At 45.8% G+C, this 21645-nt stretch overlaps 2 protein-coding genes and 1 long non-coding RNA gene across 4 annotated transcripts; 1 reads left to right on the top strand and 2 right to left on the bottom strand.

Annotated features, from left to right (window-relative positions):
• Positions 1-171: 171 nt before the first annotated feature.
• On the bottom strand, positions 172-2167 carry LOC130529875 (uncharacterized). Its single transcript, XR_008951676.1, has 3 exons — positions 2027-2167; positions 1289-1344; positions 172-414 (listed from the first exon to the last, which is right to left on the bottom strand). It is a non-coding gene; the product is annotated as an uncharacterized LOC130529875 (long non-coding RNA).
• LOC130529874 (voltage-dependent L-type calcium channel subunit beta-3-like) lies at positions 2062-13682 on the top strand. Of its 2 annotated transcripts, XM_057040530.1 has the most exons (14): positions 2062-2360; positions 2815-2907; positions 6932-7051; positions 7967-8089; positions 8194-8309; positions 8382-8461; positions 8547-8566; positions 8730-8807; positions 9014-9072; positions 9171-9271; positions 9345-9496; positions 9559-9654; positions 9740-9910; positions 11402-13682. In XM_057040530.1, the coding sequence occupies exons 1-14, from the start codon at positions 2280-2282 to the stop codon at positions 11783-11785; spliced, it is 1674 nt and encodes a 557-aa protein (XP_056896510.1). In that variant the 5' UTR covers positions 2062-2279; the 3' UTR covers positions 11786-13682. The 2 variants fall into 2 exon arrangements, with proteins under 2 accessions (XP_056896510.1, XP_056896511.1); XM_057040531.1 differs by lacking the exons at positions 2062-2360; positions 2815-2907 and adding an exon at positions 4898-5353.
• Positions 13683-13699: 17 nt separating this feature from the next.
• ddx23 (DEAD (Asp-Glu-Ala-Asp) box polypeptide 23) lies at positions 13700-19038 on the bottom strand. The gene is made up of 17 exons (XM_057040529.1): positions 18885-19038; positions 18042-18203; positions 17838-17945; positions 17547-17640; positions 17405-17470; positions 17190-17328; positions 16975-17108; positions 16744-16856; positions 16518-16661; positions 16093-16318; positions 15856-16001; positions 15584-15761; positions 15142-15384; positions 14913-15064; positions 14718-14826; positions 14433-14607; positions 13700-14338 (listed from the first exon to the last, which is right to left on the bottom strand). Exons 2-17 carry the CDS (start codon positions 18194-18196, stop codon positions 14115-14117), a joined length of 2406 nt encoding a protein of 801 aa, XP_056896509.1. The 5' UTR covers positions 18197-18203; positions 18885-19038; the 3' UTR covers positions 13700-14114.
• Positions 19039-21645: the final 2607 nt, after the last annotated feature.

Here is a 21645-nt window from a genome sequence, read left to right as displayed (position 1 = left end):
AATATTTAACAGATCAACATTGAGTGACGCAGAAAGGTGTGAAAAATGTGGAGAAATTCACTCGAGGTTTTCTAGGGAATAAACTGAGATGCTATTCGGAAGAAGAAAACAGCAAAAAAAGGCAGGTAGTTTATGTTTCTTACACATTTGAAATTTGTGAGAGGGTATTACGATAACAACTTGTATTGAATACATTGTGCCTCAAGCGCTCTCGCTCAACGACGTCCTAATTTTATTTCTGAACTCACATTAGGAGTTTCCGGTGCTGTTGGGTCTAATTTGGGGGGTCTTGATGCCGTCCAGACGCGCCGTTGCTCTCGCTGCTCTCCCGTTCCCACATTCAGGGACTTGCGCGCCCTCTAGCGGCGACGTTTGAGACCGGTCGCTCAAACATCAGCGGGGAACCTCTCAAGTCTGCAAAATCATTAGTTATAACTACAGATGATAACACTGACAAACAGATGTCATCATAAAACAACAGCTTATGGTATGTAGTTGTTAATGTGTGATTTGCTGCCGAATCAAAATGAATGGAAATTATGTTACATATTCCATTTTAACCTACACAACACTAAATTTAATTTGTCCTATATAGACATCTACCAACTTTTTCTGTCCAGTTAACATTGAAACAAAACCAGTAAGGTTAGCACTGCAAGCACATTTGATCCATTACTTCAATCTGAGCTCATTTGGAAGTATTTATTTTTCTATTTTTACAACCAGATCACTGTTTAGAATGCTTGCATCAGCAGCCAGCTAAAGATGTTTGTAGTAAGTCCAAGTATTAAAAACCACCCAGATTAAAACTGGGACCTACTGAAAGTGGATCAGAAAACCTGAAAACGGTCTGTTAAAAAAAAAAAAAGTCTGAAAATACACTTTAGACGCAGCTAAAGTAACAATTACTGTCTGGATTTTACCAGGAGACGCGTGAAATGTTAAAAATAAAAATAGATTTAAGAGTCAAACATTATATTTGACCTGACAAAATAATGAACAAGTGATGTACAGGAAACAGAAGCTATCAGTTGAGGAGAGCTGGTTACAAGAGACGAGTGAAAAATATAGAAGCAAGAAATGTAGCATAAAAACACCTGTTGCATCACTAAGTTAAACCTTTATGTTCATATCAGCCTCCCGCGTCCTGATGGCTTTTAAAAAACTTACATTCTCAGTTTGAATGACTGGTGTCAGTGCAGCCTGGTTTAATCAGGCAGCAAAACACTGAAAGTTGAGGGACAAACCTTCTATTATCTCAAAAGTCTGCACAATTTGGTGCTTTTACCTCATCAGGAGGACATCCTGGGCGTCCTAAGAGGGGCCGAAGCTCATCTCTGCTAACTGCCATAAATAAACAAGAGTTGACACAAACAAGACCAAAGATCAATTTACTGGGTAGATTCATGAAAGGAACATTAAAGATAAAGCTGTGCTGGAGTTGCTGGGCAGCTGGTTTGTCATGATCTGTATAACATGTGCACCAATTAGACCAAATAACTAGTAATAATTAGTAAATAACTAGTAATAAGACATAATTAGCGTGACCAACCAACTTTCTACCATCTGATCTTTTTTAGTAGTTTTATTTACACAAGAAAACCACACAAAGTAATCTCATGTTAACCGATTTCATCAATAAATAGTTATATCACACATCTAAATTTGACTGTTTTTTAAAAATGAACATTAACAATTAACATTTTCTTTTCAGATGATGGGATGTAGGGGGGAAAGCAACAAAGCAGACCATAGTTTCACCCTGAACTCCCCTATAAAATAAATTAAAAGATCCCATTTTTCCAATATTCCACATACATTTGACATGATGCTCTGTTGATTCCACCTATGCAGCATTAGCGTCCATATAAATGTACGATCGGGCTGTTTCAAAGAAGCCAATTCGACTGGGCAAAAAAACCCTCAAAGTTTAAATCCAAGAACTCTTATTTGTGCGTAAATCGATTTTTCTGCCCACTTTCTCAGACACTGACACCCCCGGCACAGACGCGCACTTAGTACGGACCTCAGCGTTGGCTCCAGCGGTGACGCTTCCATCCCAAACGCTTTTTTTGCGCCTCATCGCCGAACACGCACTCTCCTCCACGAGCGAACCCTTTTCTCTCTCGGCTGGGCACATTTAGAGCCTTTTTCCCGTCATATGTTCGCTCTCGGTGCCGCTTCCCCGCCGCGGATTCGCCTGTCTTTCGGTTCGGTGCCCGTCGTCTCCCGCAGGAGCCCATGTCCGTGCGTATCCCGCCTCCCTGCGCTCTCGGTAGATGGTGCAAGTCAAAATGTCCAAGTCGCCCGTAGACCCTCTGTCTGCCGTGGAAACTGGCTCCCAGTCGAACTATTTCCAGGTAAACGCGCGCTCCTCACCCCTTCCATCGCACGCACCTCTCGCCTTTTGACGCCAGTGCGGCGGAAGAAAGCGACCGGCTGCACATTAGGAGCTACTTGTTGTTGAATCTGAGGCGTTTTTAGGAGAAACACTTGGTCTTTTTTTTCCCACCCCCGCCTTGACTAAAGCTGCAGATGGATGCATGATCAGGGAAGAAGAAGCGGCGGGTGTGATTAGAAATGGAACATATGCTCGTTGTTGCATGTAAATCACAGGGAATTAATTAATGTTTTATCATCTGACATGCTCCATATGGGAGAATGCCTGAAGCGCTGGTGCACTTGTAGCCTAATTCATCCGCGGGGCCTGTCGGCGCGCGGGCTGCTTCCTTCCTTTTGGGGGGGCTGTACTGGCAAAGGCCGGGGAAAAAGCAGCGTGTGCAGTTCAGCCTTGTGTCTTCTCGATGCCCACAGCTGCCCAGGAAGTTGCCTAAACGCAAGAGCCGCTTCAAACGCTCGGATGGCAGCACGTCCTCCGACACCACCTCCAGCTTCATCAAGCGGCAGGTAAAAGCATCCACACAACGGGCACGGGCGTTGTTATGCAGCCTTCTCTTGCTTTGCACAATGTTTTTCTTTGCACTTCCTCTTGTGTATTTTGTCTTTTGCATTTTGCACATTTTCCCGATCCGACACCGGGAAGCTTTTGCTCGGAATCTTTATTCTCTCTCCGGGTGTAGTTGCTCGGTTGTCCGGCAGGGGGCAGCACCTCGCTCAGTGCGCTGCTATGTTGCGTGAAAATCCCATCACAGCCCAGTTTTAGTAATTAACGTTTTCAGGTCAAGACTCGGATAGAGATTTGGCTGTTATTTAATTCAGTCTTTGGTGCTGCTGCTGCCCTTGTGCTGTTTAATCGCAGCGTTTACCTCCAAGTGGACATTTTACTTGATGGATCCCCTGCAGGGGGAGAGGACTCAGGTGATCTCCTCTGGAATCTGCATGTCCCAAAGGTTCAAGAGCTTCAGAGGCTAATTGCTCCCCATATCAGATATAGTCTAACTAATCCAGGGATGAAATTAGTCAACTATCTAGAACTGTATCAGTTAAAATTGAAGATTTGAAGAGTGATACCCCCTTTTAATCATTTTATAGATGAAATAACCCTAAAAGAAGGGGAAATAATAGAAGAGAGGCCATTTAACTGGTCTTTGAAATCATTTTTATGTAGTTTTTGCCAACATGGGCAATTCTAATGATAACGTAAGGTTAGATACTAGAGTAGATTGAAGCCTTTTAAAGACGTTAAAGCAACGTTTTTTTCTGGGACCCGATCAACTAAATCCTAAAGCAGAAAATCTGAATCCAATTTTAATGTGGCTGAAGTCCAAATGGTTCTTAATTTGAATAAATAAGGATGCTCAAGAGAGAGAATCTGACATTTAGAAGATCTAAAATATCCAGCAATGCAGTTCAGTTAATGAATGAACCAAATCTAAATAAATGCTAAAGAACAAACCGTGAAAGTAGGACATCCTAGCGCGAGGCCAGATTCTAATGGCGTTTATTTTAGAGGCCGGAGGAGACGCGAGGTGCAGGTTTGTCTTTACTTTCTTCTCACAACAGCCCCTCCCAACCATCTACCCCCAACAGGGCAAAGAGTTTAAAATCAGGAGCAGCAAATCCCAGAGAGCAGAGATAGTTTCTGTGGTGGTGGGGGGTGGTGGTGGTGGGGGGGGGCGTCTGTGGAGGAGCAGTGGTGTATGACTCATTTCTGCAGCAGGATTCAGCTGTAATATATGTGCATCGTATGTGGGACACCGGTCCGTTTGTTGTATTTTGGTGCTTTTCCCTCGCCGACGCTCCGCCTGAGAGCCTCTAATAACCCAGACGGCCAATTTAAATTAACTGTAATGAAGTGATGCTACAGCTGCGTCGGCTGTGTGTGTGTGTGTGTGTGTGTGTGTGTGTGTGAGAGAGAGAGAGAGAGTGAGTGTGTGTGACCAGATGGGGTGAGAATAGACAGGAAGCTGCTGTCGGTGTCTGGTTGCCCCTGGTCGGGGGGGTCTGGACGGGGAGAATCATATGAACGGCGTCAGACTGCACTGGCTCCGGTCCGGTCCGACGGACCGGCTCGTCCTTTTCACCTGCCGCTGGGTGTGTCAGGTTCTTCTGTGGTGCCGAGAGTTCTGCCTGAATCCGCCGGGTCAGTCCAGATTATTTTAGGTTGGGAGGTCGTCGCCACAGCGACCTCATAGCAGGAACATCCTGGGTTTAATCCCAGTTTAGAACTTGTCACGTGGGGTTTGTGTGTCCTGAGTGTGTGTGTGTGTGTTGTGTGTGTGTGTGTGTGTGTGTGTGTGTGTGTGTGTGTGTGTGTGTGTGAACAGAAAACGTTTTGTATATTTTTGTGAGATTACAACAAAGCAGATTGTAGAAAGGAGCAGTTTGAAGACCGTCTACAGTTTCAACAACAGTGGCGACCACCTGACAGATCTTTACACACACACACACACACACACACGCACACACACACACACACACACACACACACACACGGAACGCCCTTTTCTGCCGGCCGCAGGTGCTATGGAACCCACAGCTAAACGGCTCAAGGCTGTGTGATCCGAAATGGTGACCCTGTTGTTGAGGACTGTTTCCACAAGCTGTCGCACCAACGAGTGCGTTTACGGTTCGTTTACACCGTTTTTACACCTTAACGAGGATCACCGGCGGCCGGCGTCACCTGGCGGCGATGGAGCCGTCGGTCCGTCCTGGCGTCCAGACGTGAGCGATGACTCCCAATCAGATCCCCCGGCTCTGCTACACCGGGCTAACATCATCAAACGGCTGTCTGACATAACGCTCTTCCCTCGCGCCCACCGCCACGTGGATTCCGCTTTTATGTCGGCGTGCGTCTGCGAGCGTTCCCAGTGAAGACGGGGAGGACCATAGGGTGAGGAAACTCACATTCATGTCTTTATCGGGCTCTAGCGCTGTCCTCCTAATCAGCCAGGTATGAAACTCTCTCTCACTCTCTGTCCGTGTCTCCGTCTCCCCCCTCCATCCTTCCAAGGGTAGATATCTGGGTCTTATTGTGTTCTAATCCCCCCCCCCCCTGAGATAGCCTGGCTTTTATCTTGTCGCATAGATGTTTTCCATCGTCCCCCGGTCACTCTCCCTCGCGGCCGCCCTTCTCCTCTCCGGTGTCCGTCGTCAGATATGCTCGCTCTCCCTCTCCTCCGTCCCTCCGTCCTTACTCGCCCTCTGTTTCTCCCTCTCGGCGCCGCTCAGGCAGTGGTGCAGTGCTGCCTTTGCAGAGGGAGAGAGACCAGATACGGTTACCTAACGTGGACATAACCATAGAAATAAGAGCGCAGAGGTGCTAGATCACCGTTTCTCCGGGACTCAAAGTGCTGTTCTGGATTGGGGGGGGCAAAGGTTTCGATCCGCCGGAGCCTGAGCGTGTTTTAATGCTGCGCTGCTGCTAATTGGTCCTCCAGATGATTTATTTTCTATATGCCGGCAAGATAGATGACCAGAGCCGCACAGTCGGAGAGGAGAGCCAAGGAAAAGTCCCTCCTGTTTGGTTACATCGTGATTGATTAAGAAGGGCTGTAATTACGGGAACTGTGGACACGTGTCCTGGCTCTTTATTCTTCTTTTATACATTTAATTTACATCCCCCTGTTGCCTGTTGTTTCCACTGCAGCCGGATTTGTTGTCTCACTGCAGATGTTTTCTTCACTGACAGATTCAGGACTGAGTTCCTACAGAGATGCCAAATATAGGACTAATGCACACACACACACACACACACGCAAGGTCCCAACACTGCATCTAGAGCTCCATTTCTTATTCCTCTGCATTTTCATAAGGGTTATCTAAAAACTTTAACCGATGAGTTTTCTGGGAATGCTTAAAACACTTGTTTTCTTGTTTCCAGAGCCTGAACACGTCCAGGTTGTACAGCCATGATAAAGCATTTGGAATTCATTTGAATTCAACTTTTGGGATGTTGCACTTCTATTTTTAGAGGCTTCAGATAGCTTTAAACATACATAGCAGGAAAAGAAACTGCCTCCCCCTAGTTTTCTAAAGTTCCCTCCTGTTACTGAAGCTCTGCAGAACAACTAACTGGTTTGCACTAAATGCAGCAGCAAATGTCACAGTTGTCACCACTTTTCCCGGGTTTCAAGTGTCCCTTTGTGTGTTTTATCTGCCGCTTTCAGAATAATGTCGCTGGAACGGATCCTGGACGTTGCACACAATGAAAAATGATAGCTAGCATATATATTGCTAATGAGGAGAGGTCCTGGGAGAATAAACAGCAAGGAAAGGATGTATGTGCTGCACTGTGGGGGATGATGGGATGGATTGGGGCCAAGCAGAAGGGAAGAGCAAGCAGTTGCCTCCTTTTGTGCTATATTTGGTCTCCGAGAACATGGCTGGTGTGGGAGAGCAGCGCGTTGTGTTGTGGGTTTGCGTGCGCTCCTGCAGAACGGCGTCTGTTTAGCGTCTGGTCGCCCGGGTGGCGTTGGGATGAAACGATTAATCCCTGAATCGTCGTCCCCCTCCTGCTCTCTCCCGACAGGGTTCAGCTGATTCCTACACCAGTAGACCGTCGGATTCAGACCTGTCAGCAGAGGAGGACCGCGAGGCGTATCGGCGTGAAGCCGAGCGCCAGGCGCAGCTGCAGCTCGACAGGGCGAAGGTACGGCCGCGGTTACATAAACCGCTTCACCAAATTTGGGTTCAAAGTTTGTTGTTGTTGTTGCTTTATCCTTTTTAGCATCTCTGCTCTTATCTCACTGTGGGCCATGGAAGACCAAATCTCCTTTTTAGTGGACAGTAATGGTGTCAGATTCCTTTCGTCTTTTTCCTGTTGATGCAGAATGATGTTGATCTGATGCGGCGCTGATGGGACTGACCTAAATTTATTGAGTCTCTTACTGTTGCCATGGAAATTAACATCCAAATCAGAATTCGACTGCGGCGGCTTCTTCTTTTTGAATTACCTGATTTCAGCCCTGTTGGTTGGACCACAGCGTCAAAACTCCCAGATATTTTTGAAAACAAGGAATTTCTTGCCTGTGGGAGCTGCTTTTTAAATATGTAGTTTTGTTGTATTCAGTATTTCACTCATAATAATCTGCTATAATTTTCTCTAATTGTAACAACCCAAGCCATTGTGTCACAATACTAAAGGGTCAGTTATAAGTTTCACATACTTCTATGGGTTTTATACATTTCTAATTCACCTTAATCAGCGACAAAGCACCTTTGTTTTGTTAATAATTATCCACATTAAAACCATTCTGTGAATGCTATTTTTCAGATCATTTTCACCAATAACCAACACAATTTAGCGGCATTTATTAGATTGTATTCATTTTCCACGGCCCTAATATAAAGATTGAACAAAAAGATGTGAAGAAGTCCTCATAGGTGAGGTCAAAGCAGCTCCATCGCCCTCTAGCGGTGGACCCCGGTAACATTATATGACGCCACGTGACATGCTGACATCCTGGAGCTTTTTAGACTTTTTATCCAATTTTGGCTCTTACAAAAATCCCCTGCAGTGAAATAAAGACAGAACTATAATCTCAGATGTTGATTTGTCCTCCAGTCCAAACCAGTAGCGTTTGCAGTCAAGACGAATGTGAGCTACTGTGGAGCTCTGGACGAGGACTGTCCCGTCCAAGGAGCCGCTGTCAATTTCGATGCCAAAGACTTCCTGCACATCAAAGAAGTGAGTGGTTGCCCGTTCCGCTCGTCCCTCTGGTGGCCCACGCCTCCATAATGTCAGAGCAGACCGGACAGACGTGACCCGATTCTGCTGTTGACGTTTAACAGAAGTACAATAATGACTGGTGGATCGGTCGACTGGTCAAAGAGGGAGCGGACATCGCCTTCATCCCCAGCCCTCTTCGACTGGAGGCCATGAGGCTCAAGCAGGAGCAGAAGCAGAGGTCAGCTGGCATCCCTTCTCTGAGGAATCACCTACACCATCTATGATTCACTATTCTCTGCTGTTTGAGCAGGAAGGCTGGAGGTAATTCCTCCAGTTTGGGCGACATGGTGACTGGGAGCTGGAGGACCACGCCGCCATCTGCAGGCGAATGTAAGTACTGCTGGTTTCTCTTTCATGCTTTGCCCTCTGCCTTTGTGTTAGTCTTTCATTCATTCTTGTTTTTTGTTCTTACAAGCTAAACAGAAGCAAAAACAGGTAGGTTTTTGCCTTTAATGGAGATTCACCCGCGAACGAGTAACTTTAACTGTTAGCGGACGTCGCCAAGGCAACGGAAGCTCTCGAAAGCTGAAACTCAAACCGGAAAATTCATGCCGACATCTAGATTCAGCCGAGTTCAATGTATGACGCTGTTTTTCAGGAACACGTCCCTCCCTACGATGTGGTGCCCTCTATGAGACCGGTGGTCCTGGTGGGACCCTCGTTGAAGGGCTACGAGGTCAGACCGGCTCCTGAACTGACAACGCAATCACGTGTTTGAGCCAGTTATCTTTATATATGAATTTAATCTGCATATTTTAGCTGCGTGGGTCGCGATCACTTCAGCTTTAACGCTGACGGGATTAAATTAAATTAAATCAAATCTGTGCTATGAAGAATGTGATTTTCACCCTTTATGAGTGTCCGTTTGCTGGTGTTCCCTAGGTGACGGACATGATGCAGAAAGCTCTCTTTGACTTTCTGAAACACAGATTTGAGGGAAGGTCAGCAGCATGCGGGGAAGAGGGAACGAGTGGGAAAGTCTTCATAAATCCAACCCAGAGGATCCACTTTGTGTTGTGTTCTTTCCCGTATTCCTCAGAATCTCGATCACCCGTGTGACCGCGGATCTTTCATTAGCCAAGAGGTCGGTCCTCAACAAACGGCCCATCATGGAGAGGTCCAACACTCGCTCCAGCTTAGGTGAGCAGGTTACCGCCCGCGCAGATCTGTTGGTAGGCTCAGATTTGGTGAATCTCCGGCGTCGTCTGCGCAGCCGAGGTCCAGAGTGAGATCGAGAGGATATTCGAGCTGGCCAAATCCCTGCAGCTGGTGATCCTGGACGCCGACACCATCAATCACCCCGCACAGCTGGCCAAAACCTCCCTGGCGCCCATCGTCGTCTACGTTAAAGTTTCCTCGCCAAAGGTAGAGTCGAACGCCGGGCGTGCCGATGTGGGGCCGCCGCTGACCTCGGCGTTCTCTTCCAGGTGCTGCAGAGGCTGGTTAAGTCCAGGGGCAAGTCTCAGAGCAAGCACCTGAACGTGCAGATGATGGCTGCAGACAAACTCTCTCAGTGCCCCCCCGTGAGCCAAAGTTTGATCAGAGATGCTCTATAAATTCTGGCTAAATCCGACAGAAATCACATGGTTTCCCCCCCTGCCCTCGTAGGACATGTTTGATGTCATTCTGGATGAAAACCAGCTGGAAGACGCGTGTGAGCATTTAGCCGAGTACCTGGAGGTCTACTGGCGCGCCACTCACCTTCCAGGCAACACCCCCCTCAACCCTTTACTGGATCAGAGTCTGATGACTCCGCCCTCCGCCATGTCCAGCCTGCAGGTGAGCGCGTCTCCAGCGCCGTAGAGGTCCGTCGGTTTCACCTCTTAGCATCGCCACGGCCGTTTAATTGACCCGCGTGTAGCCGCGAGGGCGGGATGAGGATGTTTATGTTGTCACTGTCCGTAGCTGCTCCTCATCTCAGGTTCTCTTCTGTGTCCTTTTGTCTGCAGTTGTCGTCTGTCCACTCATTCATGCTTAACATTTTTGCAGTTTTCTGAAACACAGGAATTAATTGAATGATCGCTTACAAAAAGGGGTGAGTAGCAGGGTTTATATGTTTCTCACGCTGTGTGTATTTGCAGAACTTACACCCCCCCCCCCCCCCCCACCACACACACCACACACACACACACACACACACACACACACACACACAAAACACATGAACACAGAGAGAAACAGTATTTCAGTAGCTCCAGTGTAACCACGAGCTTTCTGGGAGGAAACTTCACAAAGCACATTAATACATTTTTTAGAAATTAATCTTTTTAAAAAGACGTTAGTGACACTCACCTGGATCGATATTGCTTCCTTTTGTTTCTCTGTGGATTCTAACAGTGGCTCACGATGCTAACGCAGGTGTCAAACCTCAAACGCTCACATATTCATATAGTTTCATGCATAAAACCATGACCAGGGCCAAATCCTGCCATTCAGCTGTTTCACTGACCCGTCTTTGTTTACTAACCTGTGTACACAACGGTTGTGCCACATCCTTCATACCTTTAAATCTCCATGCACAATGTCATTATATTTCATGTCACTGTGTATTTGGGGCTTAGTTCCTTACGTGAAACATGCCAGTTTTGAATAAATGTGACAGTTGCAAGTACATGTTTCAGCCTCACGTACTGAACAGAGGTTCGCAGATCACCGTCTGATTTGTGAAGTTTGTCAGAAGCACAGCAGTCTTCTGTGTCCTCCGTGGTTTCCATTTGCCCTGTTTGCTCACCATCCAGCCCAAAGTCTGATCTCTAATTTGAACTGGCTTTGAAAAGCAGATGGACGAGGACGGCCACTGGGGGCTTGATGGGTCGCCACCTCTGAGGTCATGTTCTCACAGGCTGCAGGCCGCGAAATGGAACAAAGTGGAGGAGTTTCACCACAATGCGGGCCTTTGCTGCCACCTTGTGGCTGAAACTGGCATCGCCTCCGTGTCTCACACGTCACACAAGAGACTGTTTTAATGATTTAAAGGATAATGTACCTCCAACCCAAGTGTACACAGATAAAACTCTGTAAACCTAAAAATGAAAAAGGACTTTGAAGAGATTTAAGACATACCAAGATATTATAGTCAAATTTAAACTGTGATTTTGGGGCTTTTGTATATAAGAATTGGTACATGATGCATTAACAATTGGTTTTTCATTCCCTCCATCCATGAAGAAACACTTCCTTCAAAGTCCTTATCACATTTCCTTTTGTTCCTGTGGGAAAAACTCTGATTCCTCTAAATGTTTCTTGTGTTTTTGCCCCTCTGTCCTCCAGAACAAAAACCAGTCACAACCTCATGAGGTGGTGGACCTGGAGGCTGACGAGGAGGAGGTGGGTGAAGAGGCCCACTCCCCCCTGGAGCAGGACAGTCTTATGCCATCTGATGAGGCCAGCGACTCCCTGTCTCGAGGCCAGAGGGGGAGCCCCTCCACCAGGGGTGGCGAGGAGGAGGAGGAAGGGGAGGATGAATACACCTCCCCCCGCCACACACGCACATACAGGGACATGTACCCACCTCACCACGGCCACACGGGCGCCGCCCACAGCGCCAACGGGCACGAGTCCCAGGACAGGCTGCTGCGACACGAAGCTCAGCAAGGTCACAACCAGAGGAACAGCCGGCAGCGCAGCCGCCCCTGGCCCCGAGACACCTACTGAGCTGAGGCCCCCACCTCCAGCTCCAGATAGGCCACCGCTCCACATCCATCACGACTTCCTAACAGTCCTCCCTCAGTTAGAAACAGACATCCAGTTTCAGGTCTATTCTCCCAGTTCATTTAAATCTTGGGGGCATAAACAACCCCCCCCCCAAATCAGATGGAATCCAACAGGGCTACTCACCGCTGCAGTAAAACACTTCCAGGCTACCAGCAGTTCGTGAACTCTGCTTCGCCGAATGTTTCTCTATCGTAGGATGTCTCATGCACTGGCCTTAAAACTCCTCAGACTTTTAAAGCCTCTTTATTCTTGCATGTTATCGTTATTTTAAGACTATTTGCACATTAACTTCACAACAGGACGAGTGATCTTTCGGGGTGAACTCGTGTAAAGTGCGTTGGATCATGTATATACCGGCGGGGCCCCTGGGTTTTGTCTCATCGCTTCAATATTTGTTTGATTTGGTGTTTGCCGGTTTGTGTCGTCGCCATCATCCGCGCGTGCGCTCAGCTCCGAAGTCGCAGTGGTGCCGTGCGCCCCGTTGCACAACCCCCCTCTTCAACACCGTTATTTTTTAATTTTTTTTTTTTTTAAAAAGGCACAGAGAATGTAAACGCGGCTAAGAATAGGGGATGTTTGAAAGGATGAGTTGCCCAACTGTTTACATCCACATTATCACATGAATCAAGCACAGGCAGCGCAGCTGCACCCCCCCACCCCCCCACCCCCACGTCCAGGCTCCACCGAATGTAAGCTTGCATGCATTTGCACCTCCGATCCGACACCCGATCACCCTGTAATTCGATTGTAGCACGTTATTGATTGTAGCATCTACAGTTCCTGCACCCGTCTCTCACCCCCCCCCCCCCCCTCCCGTGTATCCTGGCCACACGTTCGATCACCAAGGCAGATCCTCAGGTGTTAACGCCCGCCCGAGCGTCCTGAAAGACCCGTAGCACCCCGCCATGTCGTTCTGCCCCCGTGCCGACGACGAGGTCGGACGTGACCTTAAAGCGTCACCGGTTTACTGCTTCCATGTCTCACGTGTTCTCTATCTAGTGTTCTGCATATTTTTAAGAAGAAAAAAACAAAGAAACAGCATGATTTTAAAAGAAAAAAAAAAAGAAAAAAAATCTATGCAAGTGTTGCATGAATATCTGATTCTTTTCACGGTTAAATATTTTAGTAATGCATCGTCGCGTCTCGTAGAGATCGTTTTGACATCGGGGCTACTCACTCGGTTAGAAGTCATCACTTTATTTATCCGCTAAAACTCAACCGGGGACTTTTAACACAACATTGGCTAAAATACCGACACCAAAAAAGAAGAAACTAAATCTATGTTTTTAATTTGCAACAGCAGAAATGAGCGCCGAAGCCCCGCACGTGTCAGTTTAGAACAAGGAGCTCTTCTCGTCGTGTTTTGGCAAATCGCGTTTTTTCCGAGCGGACCAACTCAGCAACTGTTAAAGAAGTTGAGGTTTTTTCCAATTTTTGAAGCACAATTTTTACAAAGGTCATGACTTAGTTTTCTGTCTTACGTATGCAATACTAAACATGGGAAAACTTTAAAGACGCCTTAGACCATCCGGACTTCCTCTTTTGTGTGAGTAGAAATTAGAGAGAGAAAAAAGTTGCACTACGTTTCTTTTTCGGGGATGGTTGCTTTACGATGCAATAACTGCACTAAACACGAGCGTGTTTTCACCAGGCGACCACAGCGTGCTAGTGTGACCCAACACGCCTCCTTCCCTCCTGATCAAAAGAGACAGCAAGTATGTAAAAAAAATAAAGTGAGACATTTCCTGCCTGATGCTGTATAGAATGCTTTCTATGATAATAGATTTACAATGCTAAGAGGAAAATATACTTCAACAAAATAAAACGTGACATTTTACACGCTTGAGTCCCGTGTTTCACTCTTGTGCACCTTTTTATTCTGAAATCAACCAGCATGGATAAAAGACATGTTGGAGATCAAAGGTGTTTGCTTTGATTTCCGTTGGGCCAAGAGGGATTTGGGCAGTGACGCAGGTCATCGCTCAGGAATTAGGTCCAGGGCAGGTCACATATATTTCACTGTGGTTAAGAACAGACGCGTACAGAACTGTGACCTCACGACCCCCCTGGATGTAGCACATTAACTGTATTGGTCTGTTGCGATGCTCAGGAAGAGCGTCGAAACGTCTGATCGCTCAACAGTCAAAGGTTAAAAATAACTGCGTCCACACTCAAGCTGTCATTTATCCCAACACGAGATCAATGTAGAAAGAAAAATGAACAAAAAAAGAGGGGAGATAAAAGACTTGTACGTGTTGGTGTGGACAGTTCAAGCGAAGATGGTCTCCTCGCGTCTCTTCTTGGTCAGGATGGTTCCGGGTTTGTGCTGAGCATCCGGGTGGTTGGTCAGTTCTGGGGGGCAGGTGGAGACCGGGCTCTCCAGGATGGCTTGCTTCAGGTCATAAAACACAGCCGAGTCCTCTTTAGTGAGGAAGGTCAAGGCCACGCCACTCTTACCCGCACGACCAGTACGACCGATACGATGGATGTAGTCTGGCGAGGAGGTGGGAGGAGCAACAAGATGAATGCGTGTTTATAGAAATGTATAATAACATGAAGAAGAGTGGAGAGAAACAAGGCTTCATACCTTCGATGTTCTTCGCCATGTCGTAGTTAACGACCATGGAAACGTCATGGATGTCGATACCTCGACCGGCGACGTCTGTGGCCACCAGGATATCTTTGGCTCCCGCTTTAAGGTTGGAGAGGGCGAACTCTCGCTGCTCCTGGCCTTTGCCACCGTGCAGCGTGCAGGCGTTGTACTGCGACAAGAAAGCACAGGGCAAACTTTGTCATAGGCGGTCTACGTTAGGGGCTCCGCTAAAGCTGAACAGCAGGCCTGAACAGACGTCGAAGACTCTGGATTACTTACTCCCATCTTCTCCAGAGACTTGGCCAGTACGTCACAACCCTTCTTCTGGTTGACGAAGATGATGATGGGAGGCTCGAAACCGTGCGACAACACCTCCAACAGCTTCTTCCTGCAGAGCAACAGAGGAAGGAAGCGCTCAGTCTGACGTGTTGGCGATAATCAGCGTGGTGTTGGGCGGCCAGCTGCGTGTCTCACCTCTTCTCTCCCTCTGACATGAGCAGCACCTTCTGCTCGACTCTCTCGTGAGGTTTGCCGGCAGAGCCGATATAAACCACAGCGGGGCGTCTCAGGTAGCTCCGGGCCAGGCGCTCCACAGCTGGAGGCATGGTGGCTGTGAACATGACGGTCTGAAGGGTTGAGGGGGGGGAAATGGGGATTAACACCCAGCTGTGCTTTTCAAGCAGGTTCTCACTGACAAACACACCTGTCTGTATTTATTTTTCCCTGATTCGAAGTTCATCATCATCTTATCGGGGTCCTCCGCCTCCTCCGTGTCCGGCTTCTGATTGGTGACTGGGATGAACTCCAGGATCTTTTGGACGTCGGGTTCGAAGCCCATGTCGATCATACGATCGGCCTCGTCGAGGACCACGTATGTGCAGCGACTCAGGACCAGGTATCGGTTGTCCAACACATCGATCAGACGGCCGGGGGTCGCGATCACGATCTGTAGGTGAGAAAGGTCATTATTACCTAGAGTGGACAACAGGTGGCTCTTCCATGTGACCCTGTGATCATCAGAGCTGACCATCGACATATTTATTTGCAGACCCCTCATCATGTATGTGCTGTATGATCGTTATTGACCATAACAAAAAAGAAATCATTCAAATTGCCTAAAGAATTGGGCTATATTGATGGTTTACCTCACAGCCCATCCTGAGACGGAAGCCCTGGTCCTCTCTGGAGATTCCACCAATCACAGCTACGGTGCGAATGCCGAGCGGTTTCCCGAACTTTATGGTCTCCTCTTCGATCTGCTGAGCCAACTCACGAGTCGGGGCCAAGATGACAGCATACGGACCCTGGTCCGAGTCCTCGATCCTGCACCACAAACAGGAGGTCCAAAGTTAAGATATTAGCCTAAACACAAAACAGGCAAATATTCTTTTGATTATTTGGATGTGAAATTTGGCACCTGTCAATTTTGGGCAGGGTGGTGATCCAGACCAGCAGCGGAATCAGGAAAGCAGCCGTTTTACCGCTACCGGTTTCTGCCACGCCGATGATGTCACGGTTCTGCAAGCCAATAGGAATGGCCTGCCTCTGAATCGGAGTGGGTTCCTGGAATTTCAAACATCGATATTAGAAATGTGTAAGCCTAATAAAAGGAGAAACAAAAGGAGAAGAGAGGACCTGAAGGGAAACGGCTCACCTTGTAGCCACATTTGTCGATGACCTCCAGGATGTGGTCCGGCAGGGAATACTCCTTCCAGTTCCTGATGGGGTTCGGGATCTTGCCTCCCTTGGTGGTAATGCTGTAGTCCTCTCTGAAGATTCGCCAGTCTCTGTCCGTCATCTCATCCAGCTTCTTCTGAGACCAGTGTCTGTCATCCCAGCGCTGCTTAGCTTCCTTCTTTCGCATCTTCTTCAGTCTCGTCCTGAGACGAGAGTAAAAGTGAGGGAAGAGTTAAGGACGCAGTCGGAAAGTTGTCGGCATGCCTAATATCTGCAGCACATCTGTTGCTGCCCGATGACGCAGATCTTTGCCTTTCCTTTTCCTATCACTCAGAATTCTCCTTTTGGTCGGAGCGATTTGAGATCTGACAAAAGGTAACAGAAAAATTGTGTTTCACTCACTCTTCTTGCTCCTTCTCTTCCAACGTCCGCCTCTTCTCCATGAGGTCACCGTAGAAACGCGACTGTTCTCTCTTCTGCTGCTTCAGGTCGATGCCGGCGATGAATCCTCGCCCGTAGAGCTGAACCTGATGTTTTTCTTTGTAACTGATTCCCACATTATGAATACATTAATAACATAGACTAATGTGTTTAGAATAATTGGAACACACGTTTTCTACGGACTCACATCGGGTTGTAGTCGACCGAAGTGTCTTCAGAAGCGTCCCACTCAAACACAAACTTCCTGTCGTTAAGGTGACGAGTCCGCTTGCGTTTTTTAATGCCGCCCAGGTAACGTTCCTAAAAATGATTGGAGTTATCTGTTTTTATCAATGTCGTTGCAGCAAAACATGCATCCAGTCCATATTTGGATATTAGACTGTAAATTTCATTCACAGGTAAAATAAGGGAAGAAAACCTTGATAGCGTGGAGTTCTTTGCTCTTATCTTTCTCCACTCTGAGCTTCTGGCGCTCACCGTCATCTTCATTTCCGTTGTTTTCTCGCTCGATTCGCTCTCTTCGTTCTCGTCTCTCCCTCTCCTGTGGGTCCTCTGTCTCACACATTGAGATCATTACACTTTGATAAAAGCAAGATTTTCATTTCTTAATGAAAGAGCCTGAACAAAACACACCCATCATCTTTCTCCCAATATCCTGGAACATCCTTCTCTTTTTTCTCTCCTCATCCACCGCCTTCCTCCTTTCCTCTGTCTCCTGCTCCCTGCGCTTTATAGCTTCAGCTTCTCGCTCTGCCTTGGAAAGGAACTTGGGCTAAAGAGAGCAAAATAGGAACATAGAGTGAGTGGTAATAAAATCTCAAACAAAATAATTGCTATCGCCATCTCACCTTTGCCTCTGCTTCCTCTGCTGCCTTCTTCTTGGCAAGAAGCTCTTCCAAAGATAAAGGTTGGACCTGAAATTAAATTTAAACTGTAAAACACAAACAAGAAACCACAGAAGGAAGCCAGTAAGGCGAGACAATTTTTTACCTTCTCTTTCTTCTTATTTTCTTCTTCCTCCTCTTCTGCTTTGATATTCTTCTCTTTCTTCAATTTCGCATCCCTTGATTTAGGGGATAGGCTTCTATAATCAAACATAAGGAGCCATATAGGAGATTATAAACTCTCAAAAATGTAATTTAATGTTAAGGAAATGGCTTTTATTGCTTGACAAAATCACTGGTGTGAGTGGTGTAAATCAAGTTTACTGACATCAATTTTATGTTTACAGAGCTGTGAAATGAACTGGTGTGAATGTTGAATATCTATACATGCACATACCTGGACCGCTTGCTGCGATCACGGCGATGGCCATCTCTGTCCTTGCGGCTTCGATCTCTGTCTTTATCTCTGTCACGCTCCTTGTCTCTGTCTTTCATACGTCGATCTCTAAAACAAGAGCATAATCAAAAAGTGCATGTTTGAAGTGCGTGCAAGATTATGTCAAAATGAAACCATGTGACAACCTAATGGTCAAGACATTACCTTTCCTGAGATTTAGAACGATTCCGTTCACGAGAACGGTGACGTTTACGTGCCGGTGAGGATTTACGGTCCCGGTCTCTCGATCGGCTACGTTTCCTCTCTCTGTCTTTGGTCCCTGATGATTCCACATCTTTTTTATCCGAGTCAGCTGCCATCTGTATTCTGAAAAAAGGGACGATTACATACAAATATAAAGCCGACTCCATAATATTGCAATGCACTATTTCATGAGTTGTTACAGATCTACTTGGTTGTTTTTCCACAATGTTTTGCTGTAATCAAGAACAATATCACTAAAAGAGAGAATATGTCTGCTGATTTACATTGTTTTCGATTATGCGTTAGCATTTTTACTATTTGGTCATATATAGATGCATATACCGTCTTATCGCTTCGTTTATACGGTTATAAAATACTTGCTGTGCACATTTTTGATACGTTGTATTTCAATTACAGGTAAAGCGTAATTCTACTTAGTAATAATAATTGCCATTTGAACGTTTAATTGAACAATGTTGGGCTATCTTTCGTCTTTCTGAGCACAACTGCTAAGAGAATCGCACTTTCAAAAATAGGATTTCCTGTAATGATGAAGTATGAAATAATTTACCACAGAATTACTTTAGCGATTGAGTTAGATATAATCAGAGTTGGGATTTGATGGATGAATACAGTAATGCGCGTTTCCCTAGCTAGCTTAACAACTTAGGGAAAATACAAAATATGTGCAACCGAGTACCCAAGCAAGCACCTCAAATTCCATAGCCATGTTAGAAATGTATACTTGGTAGTCGAGGTTTGATTTAAAGTATGAATTAGTATTCGATTTGGAAATAACTTTACCTGAATTACTTGTCAACAAAACCCTTGCGATACGCAAACGCTTCAAGAAGACGCCATACTTCACGAAATGACTTACAAGCAGAAATGGCTTGTGGGAGTTGCAGTCACGTTCGCGCGTGGTAGAGAACAAATGGCAATTTAATTAACTACATTTCCCGGTGCATCAAAGGCTTTGTGTCAGGACCCCTCACGCAGGCACCTAAATGCCTGAGGAAAAAAAACAAAAAACAAGACCAGTTATCTATTTCGATGCAATATTGAGACACAAGGTGGCAATCGTGATGCAAGTTACAACCACGGAAATCAAAGCTACAAAACCGTAATTCCTTTTTAAAATGCACTTACGTCATTAAAAGATAAACATACAAACATAAATGTACGAAAGCCCCACCGGGTGGAGCCCAGTGCTGCTGGGGTTAGATGGTTCATAACCTACCGCCTCTCCAGAAACCCTCAAATTCCATTCTCAAATAACAATATATGAAAAATAATTACGTGTGTTATTGAGTTGATTTTTTTAAAATCATCTATATTATCTATGTATGTTACGGAGACAGATTAAAGGCATCTTAGATGCTGCCATGTTTGACCACAGTCCAGAATAGCTCAGCACTGATTCATATTCTGAACATGTCTCTTTCGCAGGGAAGATCAAGTGAGATTTCTGGAGACCTTTCTGAAGGTGAAGCAGTTTCAATTGGCAGAGATCAAGGTTGATAGTATTAGACATTAAAAAATACACAAAAGGGATGAACTCAGAGAAGAAAACAAAAGACATGCTTAGACTATAAAAGTCATATTAGAACCGTGGTCATTAGCATTCCTTTGTTTCTCCGATCAGCTTTGATTATATCCTACTCAAGTCTGAATAAGGATAAAAAGCTGTGCATGAAATTAAATATGTATTTGCACACACCCTCTCTTTCTCTTTTATACTCATTGCCAATGTTTTGGAGGTACTCTTACACAGCCAGTGTTATATTTTTAATAGTCTGAGAGCCTGTCTGGTCAGCCATAATCAAAGTTTGTCCTTCATTTGATCTGGTTTCCATAACCATTAACACATGAAATATACTTTCTAGGATCTTCATGAATGATATGGAGACAATGTAAGGGCTGAATGTTTTGCTGAACTATATGATTTTTCTGTCTATTTTTTAGAACATGAATAGCTTTATATGTATGACTGTCACAGTCAGAGGTTGACCTCTTTTTAACTCCAGCTGTGCAACAATTGCCCACAACAACTGACCACTGATCACACTTAAGAGTAGCTCTATAAAACAAGGTCAGACATTTTTAAAACCACAATTTTCATCTTCATTACACTTTGGAGTCGATCCTTTTATCACCGGAACAGACTAGGCTGACATTTTGTGATTGGATGGCAAAGATATGTCCCTGTTAAGCCAAACATACATATCACATCTCTAAAAGCCTCCATAACTCCTATCCTGCAGTCTGCCCCTTTTCCACGCATCCTATGTGCCCTAGTCTTGGCTCCCTTCCCCCTCTGCTCCCCGATGCCAGGCCTGGTTGTCTAATTACAGCGGGGAAAAAACAGTGACTCCTGACATGCCCTCGGGCTGTGCCAAGCATGTGGCATGAACTGGGAGTTTCAATCTGGTGGAGGTGAACAGAGAGGGTGAGGGTGATGATGGGTCTGGGGGAGTCACAATATGGCAAACAAGGGAGGGGACATGGCAGCCATTGTTGTACAAGTCTATTTATGCCTGGTACAGACACATGGGGTATGTTTGTGTGTGTGTGTGTGTGTGTGTGTGTGTGTGTGTGTGAGTGTGTGTGCGTGTGCGCGATTTTGAAAAAAATATGCAGAGCAGACAGGATAAACTGCTTAGTATACACAGCACACACTGACACACATTCATACACTGATTCGTGTGTATATTGTTAACGCCTGAATGCTCATGGCTGCAAATTCAGTAATCAGGCATAAATGCACATTCAGCTCAAATTACGTTTAAATGTTGTTTTAAAAAAAGAGGGGGGGGGTCTTAATTTTAAATGAGCATAGAGTTATTTTGTTGAGTACCGTGTGCTGTATATGAACACCGCTGCTGTAATATCACTGTGATCCGGACCTCAGGGCAGAAACGCCGTAGTGTGTGCTATCCCAAAATGCTCAGAGCATCCTACGTCCCTGCCTGAGCCTTTCACATCCCAGAACATTTGGGCTGACAGAGAGGAGCAGATTCTTTTGATGCTCTGACCTAATCTTGATGGAAAAAATCTTTAACAGTGAAGATAAGGCACACCGAAAGAAAGAAAATTGAAAGAAAATTGTTTAATATAGCTGTAAATCTAGTCTAGTATTATTATGATCATCTAGGTTTTTATTCCAGTTTTGAGGATTTTTCTGGATCTATGTGTAAGTATTATTGGTGAACCTGTGGGGTTCTTCAGGGCTTTGTGTTCAGTCCCCTTCTCTTGATCACAGACTGATCCCAGAGGGATCTTCTGACTACAATAATCACATAGACCACACCTAAAAGATGCCCCCAAATAAATGTAGCGTGATCAAGAACTGCTATCGATATTTGTTACCCAGAGGAGGAATTATACAAACCGCAATACCATCTGGATAGAAACAATAGTTCTTTTTTTAAGAAGTAATTGCTTTCTTTTCTTTTGGAACCTTATTAATTTTGTGTTTCTCTTTATTCTTAATTCATGACAGCCTCCATGTTACCAGTGGGACATAAAACCTCATTTTCTCTCCAGACACGGGAATTATGACACT

This window comes from Takifugu flavidus, chromosome 8, assembly GCF_003711565.1.
Source record: "Takifugu flavidus isolate HTHZ2018 chromosome 8, ASM371156v2, whole genome shotgun sequence".
Classification (NCBI taxonomy): Eukaryota; Metazoa; Chordata; class Actinopteri; order Tetraodontiformes; family Tetraodontidae; genus Takifugu; species Takifugu flavidus.
The sequence above is the reverse complement of the archived record's forward strand: the minus strand, read 5'-3'. Positions and strand labels throughout refer to the sequence as shown.

Excerpts from the sequence above, each read along its gene's own strand:
- ddx23 (XM_057040529.1), bottom strand. The coding sequence starts at position 18,196 with ATGGCAGCTGACTCGGATAAAAAAGATGTGGAATCATCAGGGACCAAA. Across the intron at positions 17,471-17,546 it reads AAAATAAGAAGAAAGAGAAG|GTCCAACCTTTATCTTTGGA; the intron begins GTAAAAAATTGT and ends ATTTAATTTCAG. Across the intron at positions 15,385-15,583 it reads GTCTCAGGATGGGCTGTGAG|ATCGTGATCGCGACCCCCGG; the intron begins GTAAACCATCAA and ends TCTCACCTACAG.
- LOC130529874 (XM_057040530.1), top strand. The coding sequence starts at position 2,280 with ATGGTGCAAGTCAAAATGTCCAAGTCGCCCGTAGACCCTCTGTCTGCC. Across the intron at positions 9,272-9,344 it reads CAACACTCGCTCCAGCTTAG|CCGAGGTCCAGAGTGAGATC; the intron begins GTGAGCAGGTTA and ends TCGTCTGCGCAG. Across the intron at positions 9,911-11,401 it reads CCGCCATGTCCAGCCTGCAG|AACAAAAACCAGTCACAACC; the intron begins GTGAGCGCGTCT and ends TCTGTCCTCCAG.